Below are 12,472 nucleotides of genomic sequence, written 5' to 3'. Positions count from 1 at the left end.
CCTCCACCCCCGCCCCTATGCAGCCCCTGCCCCAGCCCCCCACCGCTTTGCCCCGTCACCTTCTGCTCCAGCAACTCCAGCCCCACCCCATCACCTCCTGCCCCAGCCCCCCATCACTCCACCCCTGCCCCCTGCCCCAGCCGCTCCAGCCCCCCACCTCCTGCCCCAGCTCCCCACTGCTCTACCTCCTGCCCCAGCCCCGTCACCCCCTGCCGCTCCACCTCATCACCTCCTGCCCCATCCGCTCCAGCCCCATCACCCCTGTCCTCCCCACAGCCCCGCTCCACCCTCCTGCCCCCAAGATGCCCAGCCCCCAACCACTCCACCCTCACCCCCATCAACCCTAGACTCCTCTGCCCCAGCACTGTTTTCTTTTGCTCACCCCAGACACTCACCCACCCATCAACACCCTGGCCCCCAGCATCCCTCCACTCCCCCCTCCACACACCCCTGCCTCTCCATGGAAACCCCTGCCTCCACACCCTCTCTGCCACCTCCTGCCCACCCCCATGGAACCCCCACCACTCATCTCCACCCCATCCCAGGGAGTGGGGACTGTTAATCCCAAGGCACATTTGCCCCTCTCTAAACACACCCTCCCCGCACATGCCCCATCTCAGCAGGGGACGGGGGTTCTGTGTCTGTGCATTTATCCCCTGGCCACTCAGCGGCAACCCCGAGAGGGGTAAGGCCCTGTGTGCCGTCCTGCTCCCCAGCCGGTGACCTTTGCTGACTTACACAAGTGGCTAGTGAGTTCCTGGGGGGGGGGGGGGGGGAAAAAGAGCCCAGGGGGGCCCCCCCCCCCGCAGAGGTGTGGACACCCTGATAGCCTTCTCCAGTGTTAAAGCTGGACATGGTCCAAGGAGAAATGCAGCATTGTTTTTAACCCTGAGGTTAATTAACCCTGGGACCAAACAGCCCAGGGTCTCCAGCTCCAGCCTGGCTACCTTCGGGAAGATGCTTCAGTCCAGCACCCATGCCTAGGCTCAGCACCGGGGGTGAGGGGGTGACATTCTCTGGCCTGGGCCCCCAGACTAGCTGGTCTCATGGTCCCTTCTGGCCTGAAGATCTATGGATCCGTGTTGGATACATGCACGCCAGGGTGGATCCCAGGCACGAGACTGTGGCTTTCCCCCGCTGGAACTTCAAACCTGTTCTGGAGGGTCTTGGCTCACAGCCACCCCCCTGCCCTAACCCCTCAGACCCCCCTTCCCTCCCAGAGGTGGGAACAGAACCTAGGAGTCCTGGCTCCCAGCCCCCCCTGCTCTAACCACTAGACCCCCTCCCCGAGTTCGGCTAGAACCCCGGAGTTCTACGCAGAGCTCTGGGAGCTGGGGCGGGGCAGCGGTATGGTATGGTGCCCCCAGGGACTCACTCAGGAATGGGGAGGCGCAGACAGAGCAGCCCCCTGGGGAAGGGATTAGCTGCACGGACGCTCCGGTGTTCTGTCTGAGCTGGCACTGGGCCCCTGTGCAGGGTCGTCTGGAGAACAGAGACATGTGGCGTGGGGAGGGGGAATGGGAATCAGGACTCCTGGGTTCTATCCCACACAAACTTCCACCAACATGTATCCCCTGCCCCCAGGGTGCTCACTCAAGACTTTGGCCCTTCATTTCCTATTTAAATTTTAGAGTAAATTATGGTAAATAGAATCAGTGACACAGCTGTGGCCCTCAATCCTGGTCCATAGCCCCCTGCTAGCCCAGCCCTAGCCCCACCCCTCACCCTCCCAGTTCCACCAGCGCTCCTCAATCCTGGCTCACAGCCCCCTGCTAGCCCAGCCCTAGGCTCCCCCCCACAGTTCTGCCAGCACCCCTCAATCCTGGCTCACAGCCCCCTGCTAGCCCACTCCTGGGCTCCCCACGAGCTGTATGCAGGGATGTAGCAGTGTGTGGGGTGAAATCTCATTAGGTTTGTTCAGCTCCAGGGTCTGTGTTTCTCCCAAAGCCATGCGTAGATCTGAGGGAGCCCCCCCCACATCTGGCAGTTTCCCCATAGCATGGGTCACCTCAAAGATGCGTCCTGGAAGGAGCTGAATTGGGACCATGGGGAGGCAGCAACTCCTGGAAACGGCTCCGCCACAGCCGCCCACGGACGGTGAAGGGGAAACCGGGCTGGCACTGTAGCTCCAATCGAGGGGGTGTTGGTGGTGGGGATACCAACCGGGCCCGTGGCTCCGATTGGGGGTGGGCTGGGGATACCAGGCCGAGCCCATGACTCCGATTCAGGGGCAGGGTGGGGATACCAGGCTGGGCCCTGGTTCTGATCCACGGGGTGTCGGTAGTAGCGATACTGGGTTGGCCCCATGGCTCCGATTGGGGGCTGGTGGCAGTGGGGATATCGGGCCAGGCCCGTACTTTGAACGAACCCGAACAAAAACTCAAATCCAACAATTGGCTCTTCCATTTATTTTCCAAAATGAGCTAAAACTCCGAAGATGGAGAGAGGGAATCTTGGGGGAGGCAGCGCCCGACCCTGGGGAAGTGGCGGGGGAAGGGGCATTCACATCAGGGCTCCCAAGATGCAGCCCAGATAAACAGAACCAGGGCAGAGGGATCCAGCAGAAGGATCAGTGGCAGAGCAGGGCATTTAAAACATTCAGGGCTCCCCCTGCTTGTCAGTCATGGTACATCTTAAGCAGGCAGGATTTGATGGTGCTCATGTACCGATCCCAGAGAGCCTGGTGCCTGCGGGTAAAGAACTGGGATGTCAGACAATAGCACCGAGACGCGTCCACCTCTGGGGTGGGGCATGGAGGCTGTTTATACAGGGACCCTTCACCTGGAGCGGAGATGCAGCTGCTCTGGGGTGGGGTATGGGGCTACATATAAGGGGTTCTGTCACCTGGTGCTGAGATGCACCCTTCTCCGGAGTGGGGAGTAGAGGCTGTTTCTGAAGGGATCCCTCACCTGGTGCTCAGATGCAGCTAGCTCTGGGGTGGGGCTTCTGGTTAACAGCTGCCATCAATGCTACCCTCGAGTTTAGGACAGGAAGAGTCTGTGTGCAGTGATTTTGGTGGTGGCGGCCCCCACGTCCCTGGTGGGCGGCACTTACCGGAAGGCGTCCAAGTTGTGAGCGGATGTCGTGTACTGCGTCAGGAAGAGACGGACGTCGTTCAAGGTCCACTTATCCGACTTGCAGGGCTCAATGAACTGGGGAGAAAGGGGAAAAGGAGTCAGACAGCCTGCGTCCTGGGGGCAACACCCCATAACCTCAACCTCACCCTCACCCTCACCCCCTGCTTGCTGGGAATTGGGACTGGCTGGCTCAGGGGGTTGGGGAAATGGGACCTGGGGCATTTCCCCTCTAGGTGCCTCTCCAAGTCTATAATTCCCCATGTGGGGTGAGCTGATGGGTCTCAGCCCAGTTCCCAACGGGCCAGAGTCCCCAGTATAGCCCCCCTCCCCGTCCTGGGCACTAACCAACTTCCTGCCCCACCAGCATGGACGCTGGGGGGTGATCAGGCCATGAAGGTCAAATCTCCCTCTTCCCAGGCATGCAAGGCAGTATGTGTTCCGGGGGCTGGCCTCGGGGTTACCCAGGAGTGCCATGCCACCCCCAATTCACCCACAGACATTAAATCCTGGCGGCGGAGAATCTGAGAAGTCTATATGTGTGTGTGGGGGAGAAGGGGTTGGTATATATGGGGCAGTGTATGGGGGTATGTCCACCAGTCAGTGAAGCCCCCTGTGTCTGGGTGTGGGGGGCCATGACCGCCGGGGGGGAGGGAATGGGATGGGGGGGGAATGCATGCAGGGTGCGTGCGAGATGGTACCTTTTCCACTAGGTCGATGAAGAAGTCCCGCACGTCCTTGGTGTGGATCAGCTTAGAGGCCATATTGACCAGTGCCCGTGACAGGTTCTGTGGGGCCCAGACAGGTCACCAGAGAGTCATGAGGGCCCTCACGCCTCACGGATCTGCGCAGTTACAAACCGCCCTCCCCTGCCCCCCAATTCACACACAGGGGAAGGGACTCACCGGGTCGGTCAGTGAGCTGGTGACTGAGCAGGGGAGAGAACCCAGGAATCCTGCCTCTCAGTTCCAAGCTGGCCGAGGGTGGAGCTGGGGACACCCCAAAAGGAGAGGAGGATGGATCTGAGGGGAGGGTGTCCATGGCCCCAGCGCCCCCAGGCATTGTGGGGCCAGGCAGCCTGAATCAGAATCCCCCTCTGGTGGATGCCTCAGGCATGGCAGGTGCAGATGGAGGTGGGGGGTTCAGGGGGTCCAGAGCAGGAGGGTGTGGCACCAGACAAGCCAGGCCATGGGCTCCAGCTCTTCACTGGCACATGGGGGACCCATGTGATCATGTAACGCAGAGGAAATGTATTGATAGGTGGTGCCAACAGGGGGCACCACTCAGAAGCCTGGCCACTGAAGGGGGCTTCTTGAACCAGGCGGGGGGAATCCTCCCTCCACATTCCCATTACTCCCTCCTTGTCCTCCAGCCCTGGCCCCAGGACACACCTTGAAGTTGGCCTCCATCTCGTTGTACACCGAGATCTTCCCACGCAGTGACGTGCACACCAGGCTGCAGAGGGACAGAGAGGTCAAGGGCCCGCTGCCAGCTCTCCCCAGGCCTGGGGCCAAGAAACGGCATCACATATGGACAGAACAGACACCCCCAAAAATGCTACTTCTCCCAGCTCCACCACATGCACTACAACACAGGCTACATGGAGAAGAGAACCCAGGAGTCCTGGCTCCCAGCCCTGCCCACATCAGGTCTGTACCTCTTATGCAGATCAAGCAGATCCTTATCAGCGATCAGCACCTTGAGCTCCTTGAGTTCCTGCAGGAATTCCTTATCCAGATCCACGTCCATGTCGTCCACATTGGAGTCTGAGGGGAACAGGTGGACAATGGGAGAAGGCTTTGGGGTGGGGAGGGGCTGTTTATACAGGGATCCGTAACCCAGCACTGATTTGCAGCCACCTCTGGGCTGGGACGTGGGGGCTGGTTACACAGAGGCGGGAATAAGTCTGGGACCACAGTGGGTAGCTCCCAGTTCTAGGGGAAGTCCAGCTGATGCATTCCCCACAGCACAACCCCGCAGAGCCAGGCTGAGCTACGTATGATGTTGCCTCCCCTCCCCCACACCCATGGAGTAAGTTGACATTGCAGGTCCCCATAGCACCACGGGGTGTTTTTTAATGATTGTGCCAGGAGCTGTCCAGGCACAGCTCTCTAGGGGCTACGATTTGCCCCATCTCCTCCCAAGCAGGGGGTCCCCAGTCTCACCCACGGCTCCCAGTGTCCAGTTCTGGATCATCTGCTCTGCGCAGTAAGCGAAATCCTCAAAGGTCAGGAACTGCAGCTTCTTCTTGCCCGTCTCGAAGCGGCTGTTTGCGAAGAAGACGATGGCAGCGTAGTCCCTGGGGGTGAGGTAGGGGAGGGTGCCGTACACTGAATCAGAAAATTCCTCTGTCCCTCCCTCTCGCCCCACTCTCTGCAGCATGGCATCGGGGCCAGCATTGACTGCCAGGCGAGTGCACCCCCTAGTGTTCCCCTTGGAGGTCGCCCATCCAAGCACTGACCCAGATCTGAAAGGATGGCTTAGAGCAGCTCAGGTCTGTGCTGAGCAGGCCCAGCTGACGGTCCAAGGGTTGCAGGCTCGAGCCCAGGATTCCAGATCCTGGAATCATGTGATCGTTTCTGCTTGAGTATGCAGAGAGCCTGAGCTGATTGCTTAGAGGGAGCTGCCCCAGGACCCCAGGCATCCTAAGGAGATGTTAATTTCCAGCCTCACTGCTCCAGGGAGCCTTAGCCCAGCAGAGGGCTCTGTGTAGTGTAGGAAGGGTCAAGCCAACCCAGCAGAGACACTCTAGGGGCAGAGCTACATCATGGTGTGCCCCCCTGGTACCCCCCGACCTGTTACCTGGCTAGCCGGTCTGAGAGCAGGAAGTGCTGCTGGATGTTCTCCACCAGAGACCCCCGCATCTCCTCCACCACCTTAAACACCCGCTTGAAGTTGTCAAACTGAGGAGGACACCAGTGGGGGCGGGGGGAGAGGAGAGAGAGAGAGTCAGAGCCCTAGAGGGGAAGGGCCCCGTATCCCATTCCCCCCACCCTGAGCCAGCCAGCCCCCACCCTGGGGCCTGATGGGAGACACCGCCCCAGAGGATCCTGGGAATCCCCCTGGCCAGGGTCCAGATAGGTGTCATGGTGTAGGAGGCTCATGGGAATCCCCAGCCTGTGTCCTGATGCCCCAGAGACTCATGGGAGTCCCTAGCCCATGTTCTGACAGGCTGCTGCCCCAGAGGCTCATGGGAGCTGCCGGCTCAGGGCCTGAGGGTAGCCGCTGCCCTACAGGCTCATGGGAACCCCTGGCCTGTGACCTGATAGGGGCCACTGTCCGAGAGACTCATAGAGCTGCCAGCTTGGGTTTAATGGTAACTGCTGCCCCAGAGGCTCATGGGAGCCCCAGGCTGAGCCATACCTGGCGCCGGCAGCTCTTGAGGGTGATGCTTGTCTTGGTGCTGACGTCATCTAGGTCCTTCTTGGTGCCCTTGGAGAGCTTCTTGCCCAGCACCTCACGCACAAAGGCCTCGTCGAAGGCATAGTACCTGCCGCCGCAGGAGTGGGAGACAGAGGGCACCTCAGACACCCGTACCCCACACACCTCAGCTGCCCCCTCTCTGCCCCACTGGTGCTTCAGACACCCCTGTGCCCCCAGAGCCTCAGACTCCCCCAGTGGGACCTCAGACACACACCCACCACCCAAACTTGGTCCAGCTTCCCCTCCCCCATTCAGCCATGGGCTGGGCTTCCTCCCTCCCCCCGTCCACTTGGGCCCAGCTTTTCCCCCCAGCCTCAGGCCCAGTTTCCTCCTCCCTTCCTTCCCCCAGCCTTGGGCCAAACTTCCCCAACCCCCAGCCTCCCCCCTTCCCTCCTGGCCTTGCCCCCGTCACTTCCCCACCCAGCTTCCTGGCCTCCCTCCAGCCTTGGGCCCAACCCCCTCCTCTCCCAGCCCCATACCCCCCCACCTTTCAATGAGCATGGCCTGGCGGGAGGGGGGGATCTGAAAGTGTAGCTGGTGGATGAGCTTGGAGGGGGTGTGCAGCAGGCGCTCCAGCATGTGGAAGGTGCGGTAATGATCCATGGTGTCGCTCTGCAGCACGTCCACCGTGGCCCCCGTCTGCTCCAGGATCCCACTGCGCAGCCGCAGGCTCACCGCATCACTCACTGGGAGGGGTAAGGGGCTCAGAAGTCAGATCAATGCGTGGGGGGGGGGCAGGGCAAGACATCATCTATCACCACCCGCTATCAGGCGACAGGGTCAATGGGACAAGCATCCTATTTCCCTCCTTGGCATTAGCAAAGCAACAGGGTAAACTGAGGTACATATGGGTTGTTGGGGAGGGAAACACTCACCCAGAGTTACTCTTCTCTCAGAGCTGGGGGTAGAGTCCTGGAGTCCTGACCTCCATGACCTCCCATTGCTCTAACCCACTTAGACCCTAATTCCACCCACAGGCCGGGGCAGAATCCTGGCATCCAGCCCCCCAATCCCCATACCTGAGTACCCATCCAGCCAGAGCTGGTACACCTCCTCATCGATCAGCGTGGTGTTCCCCACGAAGATGTCCAGGTCGTTGGTCATAGCCCACGGCACCAATTCAGCCTGGCCAAGGCTCCAGAAGCAGGACCCAAACTCCCAGCTGCCCCCTGCTGGCCTCCGGAGAAGAGACAGGGAGCCTGTGGGGAGAGAAGGGTGCAAAGTGGGGTGGGTCTAGTAGAGCAGGGGGACAGTCGCACCATGGGGACCACCCCCTGATACAGTAACTGAGAGCCAGAGAGTCCTGCCTGTAGTCCCCCTGCTCTACTAGACCCACTCCCCTCCCAGAGCTGAGAGAGAACCCAGGAGTCCTGACTCCCACCCCCACTCCACTTTAACTACTAGACCCACTCCCCTGCTAGAGCTGGGGATGAACCCCAGAGTCATGGCACCCAGCCCCACTCTGCGTTAATCACTAGACCCCACTCCCCTCCCAGAGCTGGGACAGAACCCAGGCGTCCTGGCACCCAGCCCCACCCTGCTCTAACCACTAGACCCTACTCCCCTGCCAGGGCGGGGGACAGAACCCAGGAGTCCTGGCTCCCAGCTCCCCCCACCCCCGGCACAAAGACGAACCTGCGGAGCTGTCCCCCGATTGACACTTTCCATATGACCCCGGAGCTGTTTGCTTCCAGGTCGCAGCAGCAGCATGGCTGCACGCGTCACCCTGCATGGGGCGGAGCCATCTGGGTGTGAGCAACCCGGAGCCAGGACGCCTGGGTTCTGCCCTAGCTCTGGAAGGGGGGGCAGACTCCGATCTGGATCTGGATCTGCCGCTACTCCAGCCTGTGATTTAACATGGGTTAGGGGAACTGCGGAGGGTCCCGGTGCGCCCCTCTGCAGGCTGCATCTGGTGTCCCTGGGGTCTCCTTTGTCCTCTGCAGTTACAGGGAGGATTTCGGGGGAGCTTTCTCCCCTCTGAGGCTGTGAAGAGCGCAGACTCCCCGGCTTTCTCTTTAGCAGCTCAACTGCAGCCAGCTTTCCCTCTGTTTCTAGAGGGATCCCTCGCTGGGAGCTGAGATGCAGCCACGTGGGGTGAGGCCCGGGGGCTGTTTATGTAAGAATCCCTGTGCTGGGGGCATTGGGATCAGCCCTGAATCCGAGGGGAGAACGCCCCCGCCGCCCCCATTCTCTGCAGAGCTGGATTCTCCTGGACTCCTAGGCCAGCCCTGGTCCTGCCCAGTTGGAGGTCTCCCGGGGAGGGGGCATTCTGTAACCCTGAGTGGGGTGCGCTGGGGTCTCCCATTCCCAGCCTCTAGTCCCACCTCTCCCTTTCCTGCCTTGTGCCCATGTTCCAGCTTCCCTTCCCTCCCCCCGCCCAAGTCCCAGCGGGAACACAAAGGCCCTTTGTTCCCACCAGTCTTGGCATTGCAGGAATCTGGATCTATCTGCCAACCATGGCCCAGCTACTCCCCAACCCCCGCTCCCTGCTAGGGAATGACCTCTGGATTCCGGGGTTCAAGCCCTACTTCCTGCTAGAGATTCCCCCCCACACTCCTGCTATTGAACCCCCAGCCCTCTCCCTGCTAGGAATCATGCTCCGGACTCCTGGGTTCCACCCCCCAACCTCCTCCCTGCTAGAAAACGCCCCCCAGATGCCTAGATTCAACTCCCACCCAGACCTCCTCCCTGCTAGAGAACACCCTCCCCCAGAGACCTGGGTTCAAAGCCCCTTTGCTCCTTGCCCTCCACCTCTTCCCTTAGCCCCTTCCCAGACAGCAGCCCCCTTCCTGGCGTCCCTGTGTGTGTGTGTGTGTGGGGGGGGTTGTTAGCACCCCTCTCCCTACCCAGGCCTGCCTGGAGCCCGAGGAGTTAACAGCACTTCCTTCCTCCCCCCACCCCGTATCTCCTTTTCCATTGTAGCCCAACATCCTTCCTGTCTCTGGGACAGGATTCCTGGCAGCCCCTCCCCGCTTGTTCAGAACAGAGTGTGTGTGTGTGGGGGGGGGCACAGCTGGGCAATGGGAGAAGTGGCTGGGGGGGGGGGCTCAGTAGGAAGCAGTCAGAGCAGGCCCCAATATGGGAGGGGTGCTACAGGGAGTGGGGCAGGCGCTTGGTGGGGGGCAGTGGCCGGGGGAGTGGCTGCTGGCCCCAGTGCAGTGCTGTGTTGCAAGGAAGGGGTAAGGGGCGCTTTCCCCTGTAGGACTCCATCAATTCCCTCCCCCAGCCATACCAGATGCAGCTCAGGGAGGGCCTCAGGTCAGTGGTTTATGACCCTACAATAACAACCCCAGAATGTCACCGGTGCACACTGGTCACAGACAGGCCGTACTCCCCTAGCGCACTCAGCCCCCCAATACATCCTTGGGGGAGACCTGCCCCCCCACTGAACACCTGCCCCCACCTCCTTCCTACACACCCAGCACCCCTCGCCTCGCCCCCAGCCCTTCCTCCCCTTTACCCACCTAACCTGCCCTAGCCCTTCGCTCCTGCCATGCACTAATCCCCCCCACCCTCCTTCCCCTTCCCTTCCCCCCCACACCCGAGTTCCCCGCGCCCCCGTCTCCATCACAGGCACCTGTCACGCCCCCCCTCCCGCCGCTGCCCCCACCCGATCTAGACCCCCAGCCTGGCCCGAGCGGCCCACTCTAGCCACCCCTCCCCCAGCCTGTCATCTCCCCCCACCCGTCGTAGCCTCCCCCCGCCCCAGAGCCAGCCCGCCCGCCCGCCGGGCTGGGGGATGCGGTGCCGCTGCTGGCATTTGTGCCGTTCGCATTGTTATTCCCACGTCACGGCTTCCTCCCCCCCGCCCCATTCCTCCATCCTCCCCCCTCTCCAGCAGCGCTCCGAGCCGCAGCCCCGCTACCCACCCCCCGCCCCGGCGGGTCCCCGCCGCAGGATGCGCCGGCTGCACTGAGCCCCGGCAGACACCAGCACCGCGGGGGCGCGCACCCTCTGCCGGGATCCCCCGCCCCGGGAAGGGGGGAACCATCCTCCTCTCCCTCCGCCGGGCTCAGCCGCTGCAGCCCGGACCCCCCTGAGCCGCGCGCTGCTGGAAGGGGGCAGCTGGCTGCGCTGGGGACGGTGCGTCTTGGAGACGGGGGTCGTGCGCCCCCCAAGCCGAGAATCGTCCTCGAAGGTGGTTCGTGCGCGACAAAGAAGAGGATCGTGCGGTTCCAAGCAGCCATAGTGCGCGGTTGGGAGGGAGCCTGCGCCCCAAAACAGGCGATTCCGCGGCCCAATGGGGCCCGTGCGCCCCGAAAGAGCTCAGGTCGCTGGGTAGGGCCCGTGCGCCCTAACCCGAAGAAGAAGGGGGGTTCCGTGCGCCCCGAAGGTGCTACGGTCGGTGGCTGGGGGGCCCGTGGGCCCCGAAGAAGGGGGGCTCTGTGCGCCCCGAAGGAACCAAGGGCTGTGGCTAGGGGGGCCCGTGCGCCCCGGAGGAGCAGGGGCCTGCGCCAGGGGAGGCTCCGGGACTGGGGCTGATCTGCGGGCGGCAGGAGGCGGGGTGGCGGCGCTGGAAGGGGCGGGGGAGCAGGAACCACCTTGCGGCAGCGCGATGGGCAGCGAGGCCGGCGAGCCGGCGGCCGGCCGGGCCCTGGCCCAGCTGAGCGACTCGGAGCTGGGCGGCTACAGCAAGGAGGAGCTGGTGCGGCGGCTGCGGCAGGAGGAGGCGGAGAAGCTGGCGGCGCTGGTGCAGCGGGGGCGGCTGATCCAGGGCGTCAATCGGCAGCTGCAGGAGCATCTGCGGGAGATCCGCGAGCTGAAGCAGGTGAACGAGCGCCTGGCGGCCGAGAACCGCGAGCTCCGCGACCTCTGCTGCTTCCTGGACGACGACCGGCTGAAGGCCAAGCGGCTGGCCCGGGACTGGCAGCTGTTCGGGCAGCAGGCGGCCCGGGTGCTGCGGGACGAGCTGGCCTCCTGCCTGCACAAGCTGGCCGGGCTGGAGGGGCTGCAGGAGCGCCTGGCCGCCGATAACCTGGAGCTCAAGGCGCTCTGCCTGGCGCTGGAGGAGGAATGCGCCGCCCGCGCCGACAACAGCCCCGTCGGCTCCTCGGAGCTCAGCCTGCCCTGCGGGCCCCGGGACCTGGGCGACGGTAGCTCCAGCACCGGCAGCGTGGGCAGCCCGGACCAGCTACACCTGGCCTGCTCGCCCGAGGACTAGAGACTCCCCCGGGGGGCCGGGGAGCCAGGACCCACCCGGACTAGAGACCTCCCCAGGGGCCTGCCCCCCAGGACTGTACTCTCGCAAGGGGCCAGGAGCCCCCCTCAAGGGAGCTGCTCCCAGTGACTTCACCCAACCGCCCCCACCAGAAGGACTGGAGAGCAGAGGATCCCCCCACCCCGCAGGCTGTGGCTGGGGTCTCTCCCCTGGGATCTAGGGAAGGGGTGCTGCAGAGGATGGGGGGTCACCTCCGTGAAGATCCCAGTGCAGACTCTGGGGGTTAGGGAATGGAGCTGGTTACTGGGGGGGAAGGTCAAAAATGCATTTTGGGTGCAACCCCCCCCCCCCCCAAGCAGCGTCTCTCTGGCTTCTTCAGCAACCTCTCTCCCCCCAGGTGCTAACTCCAACCCCGCGGTGTAGTGAGAGCAGTTTGACTCAGGGGACGGGGAGATTAGGGCAAACCCTCCCCCAAAAGAAGTAAAAATAATAAATGTTTTAAAATTGCTACTTTGGGCAGAGCCCGTGTCTCCTGATTGGTGATTTCCTGCTTCTCTGAGCCCGGAATGTTGGGTCCTACACGGTATGGCCCCAGTGTGATGCGGGGAGAGAGATTTTATTGTAATTTTCTTTCCGGGACTCTGATTGTTCCAGTTCCTACATATCCTGAGTCCGTTCAGTTTAGATTACAGGATTTGTTGAGTTTGCAATGTCCTATTTTCTCTATTTTGGGAATGTCACAGTTCCTTGCTATCTAGATTTCAGCTCCAAGTGTCGGAGTTCCCGATTTGCAACAATAAAGAAAAAAAGTTTCAGT

General features: G+C 62.2%; 2 protein-coding genes across 3 annotated transcripts; one reads left to right on the top strand and one right to left on the bottom strand.

Annotated features, from left to right (window-relative positions):
- Positions 1–2,393: 2,393 nt before the first annotated feature.
- FIBP (FGF1 intracellular binding protein) lies at positions 2,394–12,220 on the bottom strand. 2 transcript variants are annotated; one of them, XM_024217777.2, is made up of 11 exons: positions 12,167–12,220; positions 7,517–7,696; positions 6,985–7,183; positions 6,438–6,564; positions 5,877–5,977; positions 5,240–5,373; positions 4,732–4,840; positions 4,466–4,529; positions 3,776–3,862; positions 3,055–3,152; positions 2,394–2,687 (listed from the first exon to the last, which is right to left on the bottom strand). In XM_024217777.2, the coding sequence occupies exons 2-11, from the start codon at positions 7,599–7,601 to the stop codon at positions 2,618–2,620; spliced, it is 1,074 nt and encodes a 357-aa protein (XP_024073545.1). In that variant the 5' UTR covers positions 7,602–7,696; positions 12,167–12,220; the 3' UTR covers positions 2,394–2,617. The 2 variants fall into 2 exon arrangements, with proteins under 2 accessions (XP_024073545.1, XP_026506207.1); XM_026650422.2 differs by lacking the exon at positions 12,167–12,220 and adding an exon at positions 8,133–8,270.
- Positions 10,351–11,995, top strand: CCDC85B (coiled-coil domain containing 85B). The gene has a single exon (XM_024217778.3). The coding sequence runs from the start codon at positions 11,053–11,055 to the stop codon at positions 11,656–11,658; it is 606 nt and encodes a 201-aa protein (XP_024073546.1). The 5' UTR covers positions 10,351–11,052; the 3' UTR covers positions 11,659–11,995.
- Positions 12,221–12,472: the final 252 nt, after the last annotated feature.

Source organism: Terrapene carolina, unplaced genomic scaffold (assembly GCF_002925995.2).
Source record: "Terrapene carolina triunguis isolate 2854851 unplaced genomic scaffold, T_m_triunguis-2.0 Scaffold89, whole genome shotgun sequence".
Taxonomy (NCBI): domain Eukaryota; kingdom Metazoa; phylum Chordata; order Testudines; family Emydidae; genus Terrapene; species Terrapene triunguis.
Note: the sequence above shows the minus strand (reverse complement) of the source record. Positions and strands in the feature narration are given on the sequence as shown.